This window comes from Protopterus annectens, chromosome 4.part0, assembly GCF_019279795.1.
Source record: "Protopterus annectens isolate FY-2018-M chromosome 4.part0, PAN1.0, whole genome shotgun sequence".
NCBI lineage: Eukaryota > Metazoa > Chordata > Ceratodontiformes > Protopteridae > Protopterus > Protopterus annectens.
This window is the reverse complement of record NC_056733.1, coordinates 943,636,538-943,659,555: the sequence shown is the minus strand read 5'-3', so window position 1 is coordinate 943,659,555 and position 23,018 is coordinate 943,636,538. Positions and strand designations below refer to the sequence as shown.

Below are 23,018 nucleotides of genomic sequence, written 5' to 3'. Positions count from 1 at the left end.
TGAAGGTATTTAGGCCGCTAGCAGTCCTGGCAGGGAGATAGCTTACCACGTTAACAAGCAGGAGTTACAATGGTAGGAGCCCAAGAGACAACAGTTGTACATACTTTCACAGTGTCCTCTGGGATGACACTCTTCCAGGTTCCAAAATAGGGAAAGGATGCAGCAGGGTAATATGTCTCTTAGGTGAAATATATAAGGAATAGGTGGCCTTTGTTGAATTGGTTTGACTTGTTTTTAAAGTATTTTTCCTGTACATTGCATTCCCATTGTGCTTTAACTAAAACGGGTTTGTTTGGGCAGGTGTTTTATTCCTCAGCTGTAGTATATAGCCTTGGTGTGAGCAAGTTTTTTGGGGGGCTACAAGTGTCTGATTTTATCTGGCTGTGGTACTGATCTGTTCACCCCCCCATCTTCCCACACTGCCCTATCTCTGTTCTGTCCCTCCCCTTATGCTAATTTGACTGCCAAAGTCCCTCCTTCTCCTGCCTCATTTCTGTGTCTATAAGCAAAAAAGTCTCCTTTACATCCCATAGATCCAGAATACTGAGTGCCCGCATATCCAGTCAGTGTTGCTCTAGAGCTGAGTCACATATTCCTTATATATTTCACCTAAGAGACATATTACCCTGCTGCATCCTTTCTCTATTTTGGAACCTGGAAGAGTGTCATCCCAGAGGACACTGTGAAAGTATGTACAACTGTTGTCTCTTGGGCTCCTACCATTGTAACTCCTGCTTGTTAACGTGGCTTGACACATACAAAATCATTTACAGAAGAATTAAACATTTGTCACATATGGAATCATTTATAGAAGAATTACATTTGTCAAATCATTTATAGAAGAATTAAGCATTTGTCTCATATGGAAAAATTTATAGGAAGAATTAAACGTGTCATATATGGAATCACTTATAGGAAGAATTAAACATCTGTCACATATGAAATCATTTATATGAAGAATTAAAAGTTTGTGAGTGTCTCCACTGATAACAGATGGTGAAGTAAACAGAAGTTTGTGTCTCCACTGATAACAGACGGTGAAGTAAACAGACATTATGGTATTTACTGCCTGGAGAAAAAGGGCTATTATGATGGCTAATGGATTTGTAGGAAGGGTCTTTATACTAGAACACTAGGAAAAGAGGACTTTAAAAGAAATATGGAACAAAAGATCCACCTACTAGGCAGTGCACTGTGAACTAGACAGGAAGGAAGATGAGCAGAAGGGTAACTCAAACTTTACAGTCTAATGGGAAGAACCTTCCAGTCTGATTTACAGTTATCAGCAGTTTAAGCAGATTAGATGAAAGTGGGAGGAGTTTCCAGAGGCAATTTATAGAGAGAGCACTCAGCTCTAGAGCAACACTGACTGGATATGCGGGCACTCAGTATTCTGGATCTATGGGATGTAAAGGAGACTTTTTTGCTTATAGACACAGAAATGAGGCAGGAGAAGGAGGGACTTTGGCAGTCAAATTAGCATAAGGGGAGGGACAGAACAGAGATAGGGCAGTGTGGGAAGATGGGGGGGTGAACAGATCAGTACCACAGCCAGATAAAATCAGACACTTGTAGCCCCCAATAAACTTGCTCACACCAAGGCTATATACTACAGCTGAGGAATAAAACACCTGCCCAAACAAACCCGTTTTAGTTAAAGCACAATGGGAATGCAATGTACAGGAAAAATACTTTAAAAACAACTCTGACAACTGAATATTTGAATAAAAAAGTGTTTATATGTATGTATGTATACATTCTGTATTATATACTACTTGCCTGGTGTACAGATGCTCAGAATAATTATTGACTTTTGTTTAAAAATATGTCCAAAATGCTATTTTTATTCCAGGCTAGCCACAGAGGACATTAGCAAAACCTCGGCTCTCTGACAATGGACATCAGCAAACCCTAGGTCCTGTGACAAATAGCATGGTTGCAGAGAAGCTAACATCTTCAGTCTTCATACAAAAGTAGTCTCCAGAACTGTGCAAATGATTCCAAAAAGAATCTTAATACCTACACAATTTTTTAGCATTTTCATGATGTTTCCTTATCAGTAATGATAATTACATGTGAATGACATGTAATAATCTGAATAACCTCAGATTAAAAATGCGTTTGTGCACTTGACAAACATTACATTCTATAACCAAACTTGAGGTTTGACCCCATGTTCAACTAGCTCAGATTAAAGTACAAACATCTAGTGTCTCAAAGTTGTTTTCTTCATTGTCTTTAGTAAAGCCATCTCCAAATCCTAATGCCTCCACTAAGTTAGGTTTCTTGTTGCACATGGGACACAGATGGTTACGGACAGATGATGACCTCATCCACACAATAAGATTCCATCTTTCGCCTGACTCAATGGGAAATGCACCATGGAGTTGTCCTCCTCGATGTAACACCCCGTGGGTGACAGTATGTGTGACTTGTACACACCCAGACGACAACAGTGGAATCTGTAAAACAAACATATCAGCATTATTTCCGTATCAACATGACTGGACTTGTGAAGGCAAAATATAACCCATACTTTTTTCTTCATTTTGTCTAATTACTACACATTATTTATTATAGCAATTCAACTCCTTTAAATAGTCTGCCTTCTATAAGAATGTTCTCTTTATTCGTGTTACCAGATGTTTTTACGCCTATCTAGTATTATCCCATACCAGCTGTAACAACGACAATATTACCACTAAGTAGATCATGGTGTTAACAGAATAACTCTGAAAAGACTACACTTGGTCTTCCTCTGTGAGATGCACATAATAACAACTTGATGGCAAGTCTTCACAATGCTATATATATATGAATTCCTCTTCGCTGTTGGGAATACAATGTACAGGAAAAAGAAGAAAAGCCCTTCTCAAAAGTAAAGCCCAGACATTGTGATGAATGGTGCCTATCTTCTCTACCAAGTTCGATTTCAATCCCACATTGCCAAACATTCTGTCAGAATAGAGGTGCTACTAGGTGACAAAGTAGCTCCTCAGAAGTTATTCTAGTACAAAATGTACAAAGTACAGTGAAGAAGACATGCTTTAGTGTGCCGCACTGTCATTGTTAGAGACCGCATCAGTGACACAAGATGGAGAGCAAAGGACAAACGTATCCAGTCTGCCCTTCAAGTGCAACTGGCCTTCAAACTGCCTTCCTCCATCCACAGCATCCCCCTCAAACTTCCTCCCCTCCTCCAAGTATAGCATCCTCCTCTCTTCCATCTGTAGCGTCCCCATCAGACATTGTGCACCTCCTCACCCAATGGTCATATTCCAAAAGCAGCGACTACTGTCACCTTAATACGGCAACATTTTGAGCAGCTGGTAATGCTCTATTCCTGATGTTTGGTGCTAGCATGCAAAAAGTACAGTTTTGTACCTGCCATAAATGTAGATGTTCGAGTGTTCACACTGCTGCAGTCATCACACTTGGGTTATCCTGCCATCAGGCAGTCCCGCAGTCGGCCAGAGTTCCAAAGTCTTGGTCCGGCATCGGTTGCTGTCGCTTCTTCCCTGACGTCAGTGCGCCAGGGGTATATAATATGCATCCAATGCCATTTTCTTCAGTTTTTCTTGCCCCAGATGTCAGGTGCCCCCAAGTGGGTAGGCAATACATATTGCTAATCAAAAATATACATATAAAATAAAAAACAATACCTTCAGTTACCAGCAAATACACCCCAAAGGTTGTATAGGATAGAAGGGTATAGATAAGTCCAGCTAGTTCAGAGGGGATGGAGGGAGGGTATCGTGGACTGCAGCAGTGTGAACACTTGAACATCTACATTTATGGTAGGTACAAAACTGTGCTATGTTCATCGTGTTACACTGCTGCAGTCATCACACTTGGGTTGAATCCCAAAGCTAAGTTTGGGTGGCTGGTCTATAAAGAGTTAGGATTGGCTAAGAGGCCCTGCAGAACTGCAGTGGCAAATCCTGCTCTGGATTTAGAGTAAAGAGGCAGGTGGTAATGCTTGGTGAAGGTGTGCACTGAACTCTAAGTTGCAGCCTCCAGAATTTCCTTGTTAGGTACTCCTCTGAGAAAGGCTGTTGAAGTGGCTGTTGCCCTGGTGGAATGAGGCCTACTGTTATTAGGGACTAATTTTCCATGCTGTGTGTAGCAATACCGAATACAGTGTCCTATCCATTTGGATATAGTCTGCTTTGAGATCGCCTTGCCTTGTGATCCTGCAGCATATGCTACAAACAGTTAATCAGTTTTCCTGAACGCTTTTGTTTTGCACAAGTAGAAGCGTAGCTGCCTGTGTATGTCCAAAGAATGCAGAAGTTTCTCCCCTTTATTTTGGGGGTTTGGATAAAAAGTAGGCAAATGGATGGTTTGGTTAAGAGTCACACTAGATACCACCTTTGGCATGAAGGTAGGGTTTGTCCTTAAAGATACCCTGTCCTCAAAAATTATGAAAGGTTCCACTGCCATTAATGCCTGTAGCTCTGAGACTCTTTGTGCTGAAGTTACTGCCAGGAGCAGAGCTGTTTTCCATGATACAAATTTTAGACTGGCTGTATTGGCTGGCTCAAAAGGTGGTAGGGTCAGTTTTTCCAAAAAGAAATTGAGGTCCCAAGTTGGTGTTGGTGCTCTCTGGGGTGGTCTTATGTTTTTAGCCCCTCTGAGGTACTGCTTTAGCAAGGGATGAGAGAATAAAGGAGGATCCATGTTGTAATGTGCAGAATTAATTGATGAAAACGATAGGCCTCTGTCCAGCATCTCAGTTAAGTATTGTAAAATCTGAGGAATGTCTGGAACAAGAGGGTCAAGGCTGTGAACCTGGTTCCAGGCACAGAATCTCTTCCATTTTTCTGAGTAAGCTTTCCTGGTGCTAGGCCTCCTGGCCTCCAAAATGACATCCATAACAGCTTTAGACAGAGGTGTTGCCTGTTTGACTAAAGTATCTGCCATGCAGCCAGGTTTAGGGTTTTGAGCTGACCGTGCAGGATCTGATTGTTTTGTTGAGTCAGAAGGTGTGGAATTTGGGGCAAAATCCATGGTGGGCCCTGAGCCAAGTTCCTTAAGATAGGGTACCAGTGCTGGCGTGGCCAGTCTGGAGCAATCAGGATCATCTGTGGTTTTTCTTGTCTGGCTTTTAGGAGTACCTTTGAAAGGAGAGGCAGTGGTGGGAAGGCATAGACTTTTAGGTTTTTCCAGCTGAACAGAAGAGCATCCACTTTCCATGCTTGTTTGTGATAAGTCCTTGTGCAGAATTTTTGTAGTTGGCAATTCAGAGGGGAGGCAAAAAAATCTATGTCTGGGCATCCCCATTTTTGTGTTATCATGCTGAAAATTTGTGGATTCAATTTCCATTCATGAGGGTCCATGATATTTCTGCTTAGGTCGTCTGCCAGAGTATTTTTCTTTCCTGGCAGGAATTGTGCTTGCAGGTGAACTTGGCACGTTAGAGCTGTGTTCCACAAGGTCATGGCTTGCCTGCGTAGGGGATAAGAATGAGTGCCCCCTTGTTTGTTTATGTACCACATTACTGTGGTGTTGTCTGTCTTTAGTAAAAGCTGTCCTGGATGTAGAAGTTACTTGAAAGCTGTTGGGGCATTTTGAACAGCCAACATCTCTTTTTGATTGATGTGAAGATGCATCTGGTCTGTGGTCCACTTGCCCTGAATGCATTTTCCTGCCATGTCTGCTCCCCAGGCGTAATCCGAAGCATCTGTTGTTAGAGTTTGCCTGGCTGTGGGTTTGGGTAAAAGGCTGACCCTTGTTTAGGTGACATGCCTGTGCCCACCATCAAAACTCCTATTGTAGGCAGGGAATTATTGGAATTACTGCTTCTAGACTGTGAGAATGTTGAGTCCAAACACTTTTTAGGTACCATTGTAATTTCCTCATATGCAGTCTGGCATATGGTATTAGTAGTATGCAGGATGCCACAAATCCCAGGGCCTGCAGAATTTTTCTTGCAAGGAGATGGGACGTCTTTGCCAGTAGTTGAAAATATTGAGTTAGTTGTACTTGTTTGTCTGGCATGAGGTAAGCCATCTGGGCCGTTGTATTTAAGCTGGCACCCAGGAATGTAATATGTTGTGAGGGCACTAGTTTTGACTTCTTTTCGTTTACTGTGTACCCTAGAGAAATTAGCAACTTTTTCACAAATGCCAGATGCTGTGGAAGAATGTCCTTTGTCTCTGCTTGAATGAGGCAGTCGTCCAGGTATGGATATATTTGAATTCCTTTTTGTCTGCAAAATGCAATTACTGGTGTCAGGCACTTTGTAAAGACCCTGGGCGCAGTAGATAAGCCAAAGGGCAGTGCAGAGAATTGGTAGTGCATTGTACCAGCTTTGAATCAGAGGTATCTTCTGCAATTTTGTCTGACAGGGACATGCAGGTATGCCTCCTTGAGGTCCAGAGTAACAAGCCAAGCCTTCTTGCCCAGCATGGGTAGAAGCTGCTGTAATGTCAACATTTTGAATTTCGGAATATCCATGTAAGTCCAGTATAGGCCTCCAGGCTTTGTCCTTTCTGGGGACCAGGAAGAGTCTTTGAGTAAAATCCTTGTCCTTGTTCCTGTTGTGGCACTTTTTGTATAGCTCTCATGTCCATGAGGGCTGACATTTGTTTTTGTGCCTCTGCCCATTGATTTTGTGGCAGGTCTGGCATTCCTTTTAGCTTTGGTAAAGTATGGAAGTGGAATCTATAACCTTGAGACACAATATTCAGGACCCATTTGTCTTGGGTAATTGTTTGCCAGTTTTGAGAAAAAAGTGCTAGTTTTCCCCCTAAGGGGGCTTCCAGAAGGGACATGCTTGGCGTACGCAAAGGAAAGTCATTGTGACCGTTTCCTTTAAGGTTGAGACTTGTCCTCACCTCCTTTTGGGGTTGAGGTGCCCCACTGTCGTCTATTTGAGCCTTGGGTTTGAGATCTGCCTCTTGGGCGTCTGTATCTGCCTCTCTGTGGCCTGTCTGACACTGGAAAGGACCAGTTTTTTGTTGGCCAATTTCTGCTAAACCGAGGTGGCTGTACCTGTGAGAAATCCTTGACTGTTTGCATAGATTTAGCTTTATCCTCCATTTTCTTTAACACCTCTTCTGCCTTAACACCAAACAAGGTATCATGTTGTAAAGGAGCATCCAATAACTTTGCCTTAACATGATCAGGTAAACTGTTCTTTTAACCAAGCATGTCTTCGAATAACAGAACCTGTAACTGCGGCTCTACAAGAGGCTTCTAAAGAATCAAAACCACATTGCAGAGTATGTTTTCCCACCTGTTCAACTGCATGCAATAAATCCTGCATTTCTTTACAATCAGGAGCTTCTGAGCTAGCAAGCATTTTCTGTTTTAACTGAGCCATTAAATATTGTTGGTACTTAAGCATGTGAAACTGGCAATTTAAAGCTCTTACTGCTAAAGTTGCAGACGGGTATACTTTTTTCCCCCATCTATCCAAAGCTCTGTAATCTCTGTCAGAGGGTACTGGATTTTTTGCAATGGAAGCCTTAACCCCCTTTGGACCCTGGGAAATAGTTTCTGGATCAGCAGAAGGGTTTTTGTAAAGAAACTTGTGAGAGTCAGGGACTCTGTAATACCTATCTGGCTTGGCTGGAGCATGGGGCAAAGAGTCAGGAGATATGCTGGATTCAGAGAACACATCATCCACAATGTCTAGTACAGGCGGAATAGCCAGGGGCTTGTGCTGAGGCAACAAGAGGAAATCCCTGAGCCTTTTCTTGGATTCTGAGTATTCCTGACTTTCCCAATGGAAATGTTCCCTCATGGTATGTAAAGTTTCCCCAAAAGAGTAATCCTCAGGAGGAGAGGCTGAAGGGATAGATTCCTCAGCATCAGAGTCCTCATAGGGGGGTAAAGAATATCCCTGGTCTGAAGAGGAATCAGAGGAAATGGAAACCTGATCAGAGGAGTCATAGTCTGTATCCTGCCTAGGCCTTTTCTCAGGAGGGGGATGGGAACCCCTGATTAGAGTAATGAGGTCTTCGGCCATTTTAAGCATCTGTTTCTTAGGCATGGAGGACTGTCCAGGAGAATGTTGTACTTGTTTCTTTGTCTTGGCTGTTGCTTTAATGGTAAGTTGTGAAGGTCTGAAAACACCCTCAGAAGCCGGTGCCTGCTCAGCGGCTCCAGACCCATCTGAGGGATTAGTTTCCGTAGGCCCAATACCTTGAGTTTTCAGAGGCCTAGATGTCTCCACGTGGGAGTCGGAAGCGGCCTGTGGCTCTGAGGTAGCGGGTGTCAGGGGCTGCCAAAGTGCCTCACTGAGAACCGGCGACTGGCCTAGAAGAGGTTTCGTCGTTGGTTTTGGACCTCGGATGCCTGTCTTTATCCTTGTCTTTGTGTTTTTTCGGTATTGAGGTCGTCGGCTGATCCGACGGCATGGTATAATTGAACCTTCGGCCAAAGTAGTGTAAAGCAAAATCAAAACATCTCTTTATAGTGCGTTTGTTGAATCTAGCACAAAACCGACAACTAGTGACATCGTGATCAGGGCCTAGGCATGGAATACAGTAAGAGTGGAAGTCCTCATGAGGTATTTGCTTCCCCAAGAAATACAATTATTAACTTTTTCTGACATCGGTCTGAGGCAAGAAAAAGGTTTCCCCAATGGGGTACTTAGCTTTATTGAAGACTTCGGATCTGAAATTCGACTTCGAAAATCTCAGGAGTCGGCCGACTGGCACTTGTGAACTGCTTCTGCTTCGGGCACTGCACAGCAAGAAAGACTGAAGAAAATGGTGTCGGATGCATATTATATACCCCTGGCGCACTGACGTCAGGGAAGAAGCGACAGCAATCAACGTCGAACCAAGACTTTGGAACTCTGGCCAACTGCGGGACCGCCTGACGTCAGGATAACCCAAGTATGACTACTGCAGCAATGTAACATGATGAACATCAGCACATATTTCCACTGTATGCTTGATCCATCTGTTTAAACACACACCAACAATGGTTTCCAAAAAAAAAAAGCTGAGACAGCAAACACATTCATGTAACACAATAAGCCGTACATTTTAGGGTCCAAGTAAGACCAAAGGAGTGCAGTACAAAACACACAAAAGGTTTATCAACATAATTTTTAACTACATCTTGGTGTATCACTGTCAGATGTGAGCACTAGGTAATCTGACCTACTCATTATTGTCAGGTGCGAGGCTAACACATCCTGTAATTCTTATAATTCTCTAATATGAGTACTAAGTGACTTAGCATAGTTATCTCTTTCAGATGTCAGCATCTGCATATGTATCTGTGTGTGATAAATGTTAAACTACGAATGTAACAGTATGAGTCCAGGCTCTGGAAACCATCATCCACAAAGTGTTAACTGAGAAAGTCTCCCCCTCTACACCCAATATTTTCTACTCTAGTCATGCAATAGACTGCACTTTACTTCTTTTGGTAGCCACACTACTCACCAACATGCATACAAGGACTGTTCAAATACTGTCTGAAAGTGTGAGAAAGCATGTCAAGAAAACTCGCATGCATACTAGGCCTTACGACACTTCTACAAGATAGGAAGCGGACTCCTTGCATGACAGTCCTAAAGGGTCTCTGACTTAGTCACACAACATTCCAACATCCACCCATCCAATTTCCAATAAGAACCTTTAAACTTTATCCTTTTCTAGGTTGAAGGGCTGCCAGAGATTTTCCCAGCAGCTCACTTCGACATTACATTAGGTCATTTATGTAAGACTGACTCATTTCTAACATCTCTAAAGAAACATCTGTATCCTGGATCTGTATATGTGACAACTATCAACGTCTTCTCCAGTAACCAATAAACTATGTCTCCTCTTCTCCCTCACTTAATGTATGCTTCTCAAATGATATTCTGCAATTCACAAATGTGTACACAGTTACTGTACACCTTACTACAACTGTGACTTTTATTGGTTCATAGGAGGTTACAAGGCTAGCAGCCCTTGAGCCTTTACATGCCTAGCCATGTTAAACCCAGGTATCCCTATTTGCTCTTTTTTGGGTAGTTAAGAACGAACTTATGAACAGACTGGGTCTTTGATCAACACCATCAACTCCTGTCCATGAGGGACAAGGGTACCATCCCAGGGGCGAATTTGCAGTTTCTCATCCAATTATCTAGGATGCGTCAGAGTAGAGTCAGTGAGGAGCTCTGTTTTACGTAAATATGGAGTCTATTCCAGAGAAACTGCAGTCTCTGGGATGCATATCTGTCTCTCCAGCATGTTCTGTTAATGTCATAAGCTAGTTTGAGATCCCTAGAGTGAATGACGCTTGAACCATGTGACTTGCAGATGTGCAGCATTTCCATCAGGGCAGGGTTGGGGAATGCCCTACAGGTCAGGCACAAGTCACCTCTCACCAGTATTTCCATTAGGGCAGGGTTGGGGAATGCCCTACAGGTCAGGCACAAGTCACCTCTCACCAGTATTTCCATTAGGGCAGGGTTGGGGAATGCCCTACAGGTCAGGCACAAGTCACCTCTCACCAGCCTATAAGATGCAGAGTAAAGTGATAGGGCTTTCAGCCTGGTTGGCTGTTCACATAAGTCATAGTTTGTGGAGTCCCTGTATTTTCTTGGTGAGAAACCTCTGAGGTCTCTCCAGCTGCTACACGTGTCTGGTGAGGTAAATGCAAAAGGGTGCATTATACTCCATTAGTGGTCTGATCAAGAGTCGAGTATAGTGGAGTTATAACATCCCTTAACCTGAATGATATGCCCCTGCTTATAAGGTGTGCTATACAGAAGGCCTTTCTTAATAGGGTGGAAACTTGGTGGTCAAAGTTCAGATTGCTATCAACCTGTGTTCCCAAGTCTCAAACTCTGGGGGTTGCTGTCAATATTGGTAATTTGTAGGGAATTTCATTTTGCCAATGGGAATAATAATGCATTTTTTCCAGTTAGTTTTAGACTATGGCTTTGGCACCAATCATTTGTTTGTGTTAGCCCTTCTTGTAATATGTTGACATCGTTGAGGGACTCAGTAACTGTTCTCAGTTTTGCAATCATCAGCGAACTGAGAAATAGATGTATCATGTCTTTCCTTTTTATTGTTCTTTGAGGATTCCCCCTTAGACTCCACTGAAAATCAGCCAGACAATCCTAGTCAACAAAATGAAATAAGAAAATGAATGAATGAACTGGCGAGGCACTGAAACCCATTCAGACAGGAACCAATCTATTGAAGAATGTACACACACACACACACACACACACACACACACACACACACACACACACACACACACACATACACATTACACTCACACCTACAGTCAATGTGGAAAACATCAATTCACCTACCATACATGTATGAGGGAGGAAACCAAGGCACCTGGAAAAAAGCCACACAGCCAGAAGTCAGACATGTAAAACTCTACACCACAGCCAAGACTCGAACCAGGGAAATGTTTTACTATGATGCAGCAATCTCAGTCTGTCACCCACTACTCGTTTTATTTGCCCATCACTGTTTTAACCAGCTGTACAATTTATTGCAGCTTAATCATAGGTTCATAGGTGTGTACTAGGCTAATGGCCATGGAGCCCTTACAAGACTAGCCCATAGAAGTGCCCTGGCATCGTGCCGCCCAATGTTAGTTCCCAGTGTCTCTACCAAGTAGAGCCACTGGAGTGATCCACAGGGTGAACTTTATATTACTCATCCACTCAGGATTTCTTTTGAAGTGGGTCAGCGAGGTGCTCTGCTTGACATGTACAGGAAGTCTATTCCAGAGCATGGGCAGTCTCTGGGTGTGGAACCTGTCCCTCCAGCATGTTTTGTTGATTGCGGTAAAGAGGTCGAGGTCGCCGGAGCGTGTGGTGCGGAGGGACTGGGATTTCTTTAGATGTAGCATTTCTAACAGAGCTGGGTCAGACATGGCTTTGCAAATCAAGCAGAGATCACCTCTAAGTAGGCGATATGAGACAGAGAATAGTTGAAGTCTTCTGAGTCTGTCCATGTAGGACGTGCTTAATGCCTATGATCCTCTTTGTGAGGTACTTTCTGTGGCCTCTCCAGTTGTTGCAGGTGTCTAGTGAGGTACATGCCAAATGGGGCATTATACTCGATGACTGGTCTAATGAGGGAAGAGTAGAGAGAGAGAGAGAGAGAGAGACGATAACCTCTTTCTTCCTGGATGCAAAACCCTTGGTAATGAGATGTGCCACATAGAAGGACTTTCTGACCACAGTGGCAATGTGGTGGTCGAAGAAGACATTGCTGTGAACCTGCGTCCCCACATCTCTTATAACGCCTTCAATGTTCAGTGGGCTCCCGTCGATGTGGTAATTAGTGGGAACTGAGTTTTTACCAAAGGGGATGACTAAGCATTTTTTTGGCGTTAAGCTTATGGCCATGGTTTAGACACCAGTCATTGGTCTAAGTGAGGCCATTCTGTAGGATGCCTGCATCACTTGGGGAGTTAATAATGGCTCCTAGCTAGCAGTCATCTAAGAACGTGGTCAGCCAGAGTCCCTTTATGTTGACCTAGACATCTGAGAAGTAGATGCCAAACAGGAGAGGACCCAGGACTGATACCTGTGGGACTCCACTCATGACTGGTCGACAGTCTTACTTAGAGTCTGCTACTTTCACACTGTGTGTTCTATCTGTGAGCCGATTTGCAACCCACCTAGTGATATAGGGGTTGATGCCTAGTTATTGAGTTTATCAATAATTCCCGAGTGAGGAATGGTATCAAAAGCTTTGGCCAGATCAAGGTAGGTTGTATGCACTGCCTTACCTTCATCCACAGCCCTGGTGACTGACTCAAAGTAGTCAACCAGGTTGAGCAGGCATGATCTCCCTTTCACAAAGCCATATTGCGTGGGGTCTACAGTTTGGAGATTTCCTATATGTTTGTTAATTAGGTCCATGATGATGCGCTCCATAGCTTTACATATCAGACTCATCAGGCTAACCAGGAGATAATTCCCAGGGAAGAGGGATGACTGCAGCAGTGCGCCATTCAGTAGGGACAAAACCTGAGGTGAGGCTGTGACTGAACAGGGCACACAGATGTGGTGTCAGTTCGCTTTGTAGTTCATATAGAACACAGCCAGGGATACTATCAAGTCCCATGGAAGTTGTATTCTTGGCCTTGGATGATGCAGCTTTAACCTGTGTTGCAGGAAAGCTGGGTGACTGGCATTCTTCTGGTATTGTGATTGGTCCTTTGGGGGGGAGGTGTAAAGTTGGCACTGAATCTGTCAGCCAGTATTTTGGCAATATCTGTTGGCCGAGTATAGGAGGTACCATTGTGCAGTATCTCAGTGCAAATCTGGGTATTGCCACTGAGATTCTTGATACAGCTATAGAAGGCTTTGTGATTGTTTTTAGTGTCTGCCACAATTCTGCCTTCATAGCTGCCTTTACAGGATTTGATGAGGGATATCAACTTTTTAAGACTAATAAGGGAGTTTTTCCAGTCTTGGGACTTCACCTTTTTCTGCAACAGTATCTTCCTTCTGTTGTAGAGTTTATTAATGGCAGGGGAACACCAGACTGGCTTCCTTATTTTGGAGGAGAGCATCTTGGTTCTGTTGGGTATGGCTAGTTCATGCATTTGTGTACATGTTCGTACAGTGCATTGATGTAGGATTCTGCAGTCATGCAGCTATTTTCCATTGGCATGTGTGCCGTGAAGTTACCCACCTCTGTTTTTAGGGGTCCAAAGTCAGCTTTGGAGAAGTTTTTCAAGGTGGTTACCTTTGCGGGGGGGGGGGGGGGTGAGATGTGGATTTCCATGGTGATTAGTTTATGAGCGGATCTGACTGAGGAGGGACTGACTATTGGTATAGAGCAACAATTGCCCATGTTAGTAATAACCAGGTCAAGGATGTTGCTTCCTCTAGTAGGGGTCAGAATAAGCTGGTCCAGGGCATTGGAACTGATGAATTTCAGGAAACATTGGGCCAGTGTATTGGTGCTTGAGTAGTTTCCCAGTTATGGAGGGTTAGTTGAAGTCTCCTAGTAAGAGAGTGTTGGGTTGGACCTTGGCAGATTCCAGGGTGCTTAGGAACGTACAGTGAGAGTCTAGAGACATGGCTGCAGACCTATGGCAGGCTATGACCTGGATCGCTGTCTACCCAATGTTAGCTGTACCTGAAGTATCTCAGATGCGTTATGCTGGGCTACTAATCTGGAGGTGTACATATCCACCACCTTTGGGGCATTGGTCCATGTTTTGGGACCAAAAGGTGTGGAATGAGTTACAGTCTGGTAGCGCAGCGGTGCTTTTTGCCACTTTAAACCAGATCTTCATTACAGCACAAATGTCTATGTTCTCCATTTTGAGGAGTGTTTCGAGGGACTGCATCTTAAGATTTGGACTTCTAGTGTTGAGCAGCATGACCATCAGATACTTCTAGTATTAAGCAGCATGACCTTCAGATACTTCTAGTATTGAGCAGCATGACCCTCAGATACTTCTAGTATTGAGCAGCATGACCATCAGATACTTCTAGTATTGAGCAGCTTGACCCTCAGATACTTCTAGTATTGAGCAGCATGACCCTCAGATACTTCTAGTATTGAGCAACATGACTCTCAGATACTTCTAGTATTGAGCAGCATGACCCTCAGATACTTCTAGTATTGAGCAGCATGACCCTCAGATACTTCTAGTATTGAGCAGCATGACCATCAGATTGCATTTATTTCTAGCTGTTACGGTGGTAATTTGGGCTTTGGAACACCGCCTATAAAAGGCACTGTAAGGGTGGCAAAAGCCTTAGCCAGTAGCCAGAAACCCAGGGATGACAGATGCAGGCCATCTCTGGCAAAGCATCAAGGTCTGTAAATCATGTCATCCCAAGCAGACAGATACTGGACCCCCTTAGAATGATACCAGAAACTTAGCCAATTGTTGAAGTCAATAATATTTTGTTTGTACTGCCAGTATCATTCTGGGTGACAGTAGGATATTGCTCAGGGCTAGTGTCATACCTGCCGGGGCCACATAATCCCAGAGCTCCACCATTTCTCTTTTCATGTAGTCCAGGGAGGAGCACCTCAGGTCATTCACACCCATATGGACAATGACAGAGTAATACTTGCACTTGATGTGGAATGACCAGAGTGGGTGTGCTACGTGTCGGATTCTAGCACATGATAGACAGCTGACTCTTACCTTCTCCTTATTCAACCTAATGAGTGGGACGTCTGTGTGCCTCACTATTGAGTCACCTATTAGTGTATTGGGCAAGGTGTTTAGCCTTAGGGGCTTAGGTTGAGGGGCACACTGTTGAGGTGAGCTATGTCTCCTGTGGTTTGTGCTGTGTTGTGGTGGTCGAGTGAGTTTCTGTCTTGGAGGTCTCTGCTGTTTGGGTAAATTTCTATTGAGAGCCTCAGTGAAGGTGGGTGCGTGGTTTGTGTTTTTATGTGAGAACTGTGATAGTGGGTGTTCTGGAGGGCTGTGTGTTCCATGTGGTGTGAGGGAGGTTTTGACCTTCTCCTCTTGACCAGCTAGTCCGGTCTTGGCTGGAGAGTGCACATTGTCCAATTTGGTGATATAAGTGCATCTCTCACAAGTCTGAGTGTTGGGTGGTAAGAGGAGAGGGTTGTCTGTGTACATGAGGCAGTTGCTGCACTGCCTCAGAATGCCCAAGTGCACCAGGTTAATAGCAGAAAGCACAGAGAACTGCCTTTTATTCGTACCAGGAGGAGTGGTCATAACTACTAAATACTGGAGCTATTTCCATGAAGAACAACTAGTGCTGATGGCACTTAGGTGTGCTACAATAATTGCTATAAAAACCTGTTGAAGTGCAAGAGAGAAAGAGCTAGCAAGATCTAAGGGAAAAACTGAAGAGCAGACTTTCCGGCACCAGTAATAGTCTGCCTCAGCTTGGTGCTGCAGTGCAGAGTTAAACAAGTGCAAACCCAAGCAAACACGGGCTTTTACACCAGGAGGTTGAAAGGGATGCAAAACTGCCCAAATGGCCAATAAACTACAATTTCTGGGCCGGAAACCACTTTTCTTGTAGCAGATAGGCTACCTAGTGCTTACCACTCCAACTGATAAGCTAGAAGGCTTCCCTCCAACACAGAAAGGCTTGGGTTGGGGCTCAGAAGCTTACAAACAGTCCTGGATACAGCAAATGTTATCTGGGCTAGACTAGATACAGGAAAGGCAGGAAACAAGCTTAGAACTTTTTTTTAATTTTTTTTTTTTTACAGAAAAGCAGCTAAAAAAGCAGTAAAAACAATTCAAATGCAGTGCAAGCTAGCACACACGAGTGTGTAGCAATATTAAAGCAAATACAGTTTAAATAAATGCAATTAAATTTAAAACAAATGACTAAAAATAAGTGCAGAAGACAGTAAATTAGGAACAAAATCAAGATGGAGGCACTTAGAGTATCAGAAAACAATGCCAGGAAATATATAAATAATTCAGTCAGGCAAAAATTAAGTAAGTGCAGAACTCTGAACAGTTAAAAAGTGCCAAAAATATACTTATCAGCTCTATATTTCCAGATTTTTGAAAAGCACACTCAGTCAGAACACAAGTAGATTCTAGCAAACTGTTTTTTTTTTTGTAAAGTGGAAAAGGAGAAAGGAGGAAGGAGGAACAGAAGATAATTCAAGGTTAAGATACTAAATGGGTTGGCCTTCTCAAATGTTCTTTCTGTATTATGTAGAATGAGCTAATGACACTAGACTGGGAGGAGTGTCCCAGATCAAATTTACAGCAGGGGTGGGCAACTGCAAAGCTAGCAGCCAATCAACAATTACTCTCACTAAAGCTGAAGAAGAAAGGCTTCTGCTAAGCCAAGATGGCATGGAACATGTGCTCAGAACAAACAAACACTGCAAACAACCAGGCCACAGAGACAGCTAACCTGAACTGGGCTGTGCTACAGCTACTAGCTACACTATTTTAGGCAGAAAACACTACAGAAATGTTTATCCCAGCAGAAAAACAGCAGTGAGACACTAAATGAAAGTTTTAAACATATAAGGGAGCAAGGGGACTCTAGAGAATGCTTTTAACTGCAAACAAATCAGTTATATGACACACTCCTTGACAGGAAATCAGAACAAACAAACAAACAACAAATGGAGAAAATTTCAAGTTAATACCTTTCACACAATGAAACTAGCTAAAAAAGCTTTACAAACAGCGTGACAGTAAAAATGTTATTTATCAGGCCCTGTAAGGCAGACAATTTTAGTACAACTGTGCAGATTAGTTTATAGCAATAAAATACAGTAAATAAGTATGCAGCAGACAATAAACAGTGTTATAAATGGCTAGAGTAAGCAATAACTAGTAAAAATAAGCAAAAAAACAGGATGCTTATTGTTATATATCACAGATCAGAGTTGTGATCAGTGCCCATCCTCTGCTCAGCTGAGTGTGTGTAGACAGGAATCCTCTCAAAATTAAGACTTAAATGCCAGGATGTACAACCATGAAACAACTTAAAAAAGCTCAAAAGAACCAATGAGTGCTTACTCCAAACCCTAGACCAGCCAACCTCTACTAGCCAGAAGCCAAATAACAACAATTACTCTAAAGATGAAGAATTAAGGCTTCTGCTAAGCCAAGATGGCCTGGAACATGTGCTCAGAAAAAAAAAAAACACTGCAAACAAACAACCAGGCTACAGACATAGCAAACCTGAACTGGGCTGTGCTACAGCTACTAACTACACTATTTTAGGCAGAAAACACCTACATAAATGTTTATCGCAGTAGAAAAACAGCAGTGAGACACTAAATAAAGTTTTAAACACATAAAGGAGCAAGGACACTCTAGAGAATGCTTTTAACTGCAAACAAATCAGTTTTATGATACACTCCTTGGCATGAAATCAGAACAAACAGATGCTTAACAAATGGAGAAAATTTCTAGTTAATACCTTTCACACAGTGAAATTAGCTAAAAAAGCTTGACAAACAGTGTGACAGTAAAAACCTTATTTATCGGGCCCTGTAAGGCAGACAATTTTAGTACAAAGATGCAGATTCGTTTATAGCAATACAATACAGTAAAAAGTATGCAGCAGACAATAAATAGTGCTACAAATGGCTAGAATAAGCAATGACTAGTAAAAACAAGCAAAAAAAAAAAAAAAACAGGACACTTATTGTTATATATCACAGATCAGAGTTGTGGTCAGTGCCCCTCCTCCGCTCAGCTCAATTTTACATTACATATGTTCATCCTAACTGCATAGCCCATGGCAGGTCTGTAAAGCTTCCAGTAAATATCAGACAAGAATCCCTCATAATAAATAATATCCTTAAAAGAAAATAAATAAAGGAAGCAGCTGATGATAAATAGTAAAAACACACTTTTGATATATATTATAAAACTTGGCTACGGAAAAAAAAAAGTTTTAATGATTAAGCACTTTTGTCTTAAAATAATACAAACTTCTTCAGAATGATTACTTCCCAAAAGTCATCAGTGAACTACAATAATTAAAAAAAAACGTGTTTGAAAAGAATCACCTAATTGAATTTGTCGTTCACTGAAGAACATTTAACATAAACATGCTCATTCAAACTCAGAAAAAAGTAATGAAAAAGAAAGACTATTAGCGTCAAGTTTTTTTTGAATGCAGGCTGTTTCCCAATCCAAGTGTTTTGTTTTTTCTCTTATATTATAATAAATGTTTCTCCTTTCCATCACCTAAAAACTAGGGATGGTAAGCATCTTTCTTCTAGACAGGGGAAAGAATTAATAGTCAGCTACAGTATCAAACAGACAATGTCTTGTCAGTCAAATTAACATGCAAAATACTTCATATCCTGTCAAATTAACACACAGAAATAATTTCTATCCTGTCAAATTAACACAAAGAAACACTTCATATCCTGGGAAGGAAGACAGGATCTGAGAAAGAACGCAAGGAAACAATGCTGCAGTCAGTAGCTGTAGAAAAATAATGCTGATTTTCCTTCTCCCCATCAAATTAGGGTACAATCATGCTCCTAAAGGCAACTACATTGTTTGGACACGGATAAGGTTTTAACAAGGCCTCAATGAATGGAATGCTTTGAATATATAAAAAGAAATAAAAATGTATACCTCTTTCATATCACCAAAATACAGGTTTCCTTCTGTAAATGTTTTCCCAAGTGATACATTTAGAGTTACTTCTGCATTATCATAATGAGTGCTTAAATCCAGGTCTTCATCCACTGAATACTTGACCACAAAAGCCTTGTGGCTATCTAGTTGGCCTCCCCCATGGTCTGGGTACAGCAGTGCAGTAATTGGTTGAAGGTAGCACTCCCGAAGTGGTGTAATGAATGCTTCATCAAATCCAAGCTCATTCAATAGGATCTGCATGGAGATAGGTAGGTAGGTGAGGAAAATCACTGCAAATCCCGCAACATCTATCAGAGACATGATAGTTACTATATCTTATCAAGATTCTAGCAGCAGCAAGGTTTATGTTTAGTGAATATTCCTTTTTTGTACTACAGGTCTACATTAGAAATCTACAATAAAAGAACAGTGCACTTCTACTGAAAACATAAAATAAAGTAAGACCTTTGTCGAATGAAAGGTACAACTACAGCTTTTCAGCCAGACAACACAAATATGGGAATGAGGCACAGATGTCAGCTGAGCTTGTCTGAAGAGGGACAGAATTCAGCTTTGCACAAGACACAAAAATATTTTTTTAATATTTCGGACATGTACCTCAAACTGTGGCAATGTACCCAGCAGAAGATGCATCTGTTGAAGCAAGTCCTTTGGATGCAAAAAGAAATCTACACACTAACCAGTACAGGTAAACACATGCAATAAAAGTATAGTAAAACAAAGCAAACTGCCACCAAAGCCAAAATTGTTAAAATCTAGGAACTGGTTCACTTTATTAGTACTGATACTTTTTAAAAAACTGATACAGCCCAGCTGCTAAGTGGAGAAGCGCTTTCGTTTTTTAACCTTTCTCAAATCCTAAGTAAAAAAGTAGCTTTCATCTATTTAAATAATCCTTTTGCCAGTCCATGAAAGCAAGCAACCAATAGGAAGCTACCTTTCTGTCACACCCTTCTTTCAGTGCATATGCTTCACTTTCTCAAAGTCTTTCCTTTTAGAATCGGCTTAATAGGAACAATTTCATTCAGTCCTGGCTTCAAATCCGCTCTTAAGTTCATGATCCACTTACTTTCCTCTATTTCAGTGCGATTAACTATGTCTCCTCCTCTTGGTGTTTCTAAGAGTTTATTTATGACCATAAATCTGAAATTGTGACCTGTATTGGTTTTAATATGCCCACATAGTGCATTTGTTCCTACTTGATTTTTAATGTCTTGATTATGTCTAAGAATGTGCTCCTTCGACATTCTGTTCATTTTTCCTATACAGAAAGGAGAGCAGCATTGACATTGAGCTATATATATCACATTCTTACTTCTACAATTGGCAAAGCCTTTGAATAAATATTCTTTATTCGTTTTAGGATGTACAACTGTGTGCTAACTTTAATATAAGGACATGTTTTGCAAAACCCACACTTATGCGTACTTTTTTTTAACACTAACCAATTGTTCTTTGTCTTGGATGGAATTATTCTGATAACACAAAAATGTTTTCGGATTCTTCCTGTTCTTAAAGGAAAAGCTAGGGGTATCTCCCACTCTACCCCTTAGTTTCTCATCCAAGGTCAATACTGGCCAATTCTTCCTTATTATTTCACATACTGCTGAGTTGTCACTACTGTATGTTAGACAAAACCTCATTTTGTTCTCTTTACTCTTTCTGTCTCCATCTTTCTTAGTGGCCTGAGTAGAATAGAATGGTCTTCCTTTTCCAGTTCATAGACTCTGTCTTATTCATATTTCTGATGACTTCATCTTTCCTGTATCCCCTCTCCACAAAATTCTCAATACGTTTTTCTTGTTCTGTCACAAAATCTTCCTCCCTAGTACATAACTTCAATACACAAATCATCTGATTCTCAGCTATATTATTTAAAATATGTCTAGGGTGCATACTACTCCTATGGAGGATATGGTTACGCCATGTGGACTTTCTATGCATATAAGTATTGATACCAAGTTGTTCATCCAATGTCAATTGAATGCCCAAGAAACTGATCGATTTTTCAGACAACTTCATTTAAAACTTCAAAAAAGATGCAGTTCCACTTAAATAAATTTCAAAGTTCCTTAGGGAATTCTCATCCCCTTCCCACAAGATGAAAACGTCATCAACAAAACGTTTGGAAAGAACAATATTACCATTCCAGATGTTAACAGGATCAGAGTTCCATTCGTCCTCCCATTGTGCCAAAAATAAATTAGCATCGCTATTGGTACATGGGGTTCCCATAGCCACTCCAGATTTCTGCCAATAGTACTCATTTCCAAATATGAATACATTGTTGTGTAGTACTACATCTAAGAGGCTACATATCAAATGTATGTTGTCAATAGCCTTATGCTTATGTTCAAATTGTCTGATTGCTTCAATGCCATGTACCAAATTCATTTGGTGTGGATGTAAAAAGACATCGTACATCCAAGGTGGCCATTATTATTCCCTTGAAGATCTTCTTGTTAACATTCCTTCATACAAGCTCTTTAGAAATTCACCTGAGTCTTTTATCACCATTCCTGCATAGGGTAGCAGTCTTTTCAATTCTCCTTCTATATATTCAGTGATTTATCCTACTCCATTGACAATCGGTCGCACTGGTGGATCCATTAGATTTTTATGGACCTTACGTAATCCATTTATACTTGGTATCAAAGGATGTTGTGAGTCAAAGAGTTCATTTGTAATAGTTCTGTTCATCAATTTCTCATATATTACTTCATAAACATTTGTTAGCTTATTAATGTCTTTCTTTAACATTCTCTGATACATGACTCGATCACTCAACATCTCTCTCATCTTATTGTCATAAGCTGTTGAGTCCATTATAACTATGGCTCCTCCTTTGTCTGCTGCTTTCACCACTATGTCTCTTTTTCCTTGCAGTTCATTTAGTGCAATTTGTTTTTGGTAGCTCAAATTACGAAAATGTTTACCCTTTCCCCTTCATTCTGTGTTGTGCCACCTCATTCTCACATAGACGTATATATGTGTGTATTGATATACCTGTATAAAAACAGATGGCGTTATATGGTTACCGTGCACTCTGTCAAATGTACAGGTAGTCACAGCTATTTCTGCTGAAGCTGTCAAACTCACTCATACTGAAGTGCAGTGCTGAATGAAAGGAACATCGTCAAATGAGGAGAAGATGTACATGTGTTCGTGTTAAGTGGGAGTAGACAGTAATACTGAAAGCTTTGGCTTCGGGAGGAAGGAGGTGTCAATGTTCATAGGTTAGGGTTAGAGTAGGGGCTCAGGGAGGAGATACATTTTGTGTTTTTTGTGTGTGTGTGTGTGTGTGTCTTGGTAAAACATACCATCAGGGAAAGGATGTTTTGTAATATAATGCGTAGTGTTGGGGTTAAGAGTAGGCATAGGGTTTGGGTTAGCACACATGAATAAAGACAGGCTGGGGGCTGGGCCCCTGCCCATCCTTAACCCTATCTCTAACTCCAGCTCAATACATCAAAGTCAAAGTAAATTTTACTGTCACTTTGATTCAGAGAAGTGCAAACCGAGTGAAATTACGTTTCTTCAGACTCAATGTGAATGCAATACAAACACTACATTTAACATGATGATAACACACAAAAGTCTATAGATACAGACAATAATTGCATTACTGCACTGATTTACCAGATTGCCACTTATTACTAGGTTATTAGCTTATTTTCACTGGAAAAATTGCACTTAAGCGATTGATATAAGGCCTACATTTATACTGCATGGTAAGACATTTACTTCATTAAAAACATTTTTCTAGCAGTAGTACTTTGCAGGCAGGACTTCTTCCAGTTGGTCTTTTTTTCACTGATCACAAAAGAAATCTGTTTTCATTTTATGAGTGGGGCATTTTCAAGTTTTTCTGTCAAGTAAGTGTGCTGTCAAGATGCAGGTATTGATATAAATTGCACTGATGTTTCTATAGATCAACATTTGATAACAGTCATATTTTACATATACGCACA

General features: G+C 41.4%; 1 protein-coding gene across 3 annotated transcripts in view; it reads right to left on the bottom strand.

The window, feature by feature from the left end:
- Positions 1-1,824: 1,824 nt before the first annotated feature.
- OGFOD2 (2-oxoglutarate and iron dependent oxygenase domain containing 2) overlaps positions 1,825-23,018 on the bottom strand; it is a 355,549-nt gene continuing 334,355 nt past the window's right edge. For all 3 annotated transcript variants that reach the window (XM_044068919.1, XM_044068920.1, XM_044068921.1), the window contains exons 7-8: positions 19,024-19,281; positions 1,825-2,462 (exon numbers count right to left, since the gene is read on the bottom strand). In XM_044068919.1, coding sequence (XP_043924854.1) covers positions 2,187-2,462; positions 19,024-19,281 — 534 coding nt within the window. In that variant the 3' untranslated portion in view covers positions 1,825-2,186. The remainder of the gene's footprint in view (positions 2,463-19,023; positions 19,282-23,018) is intronic.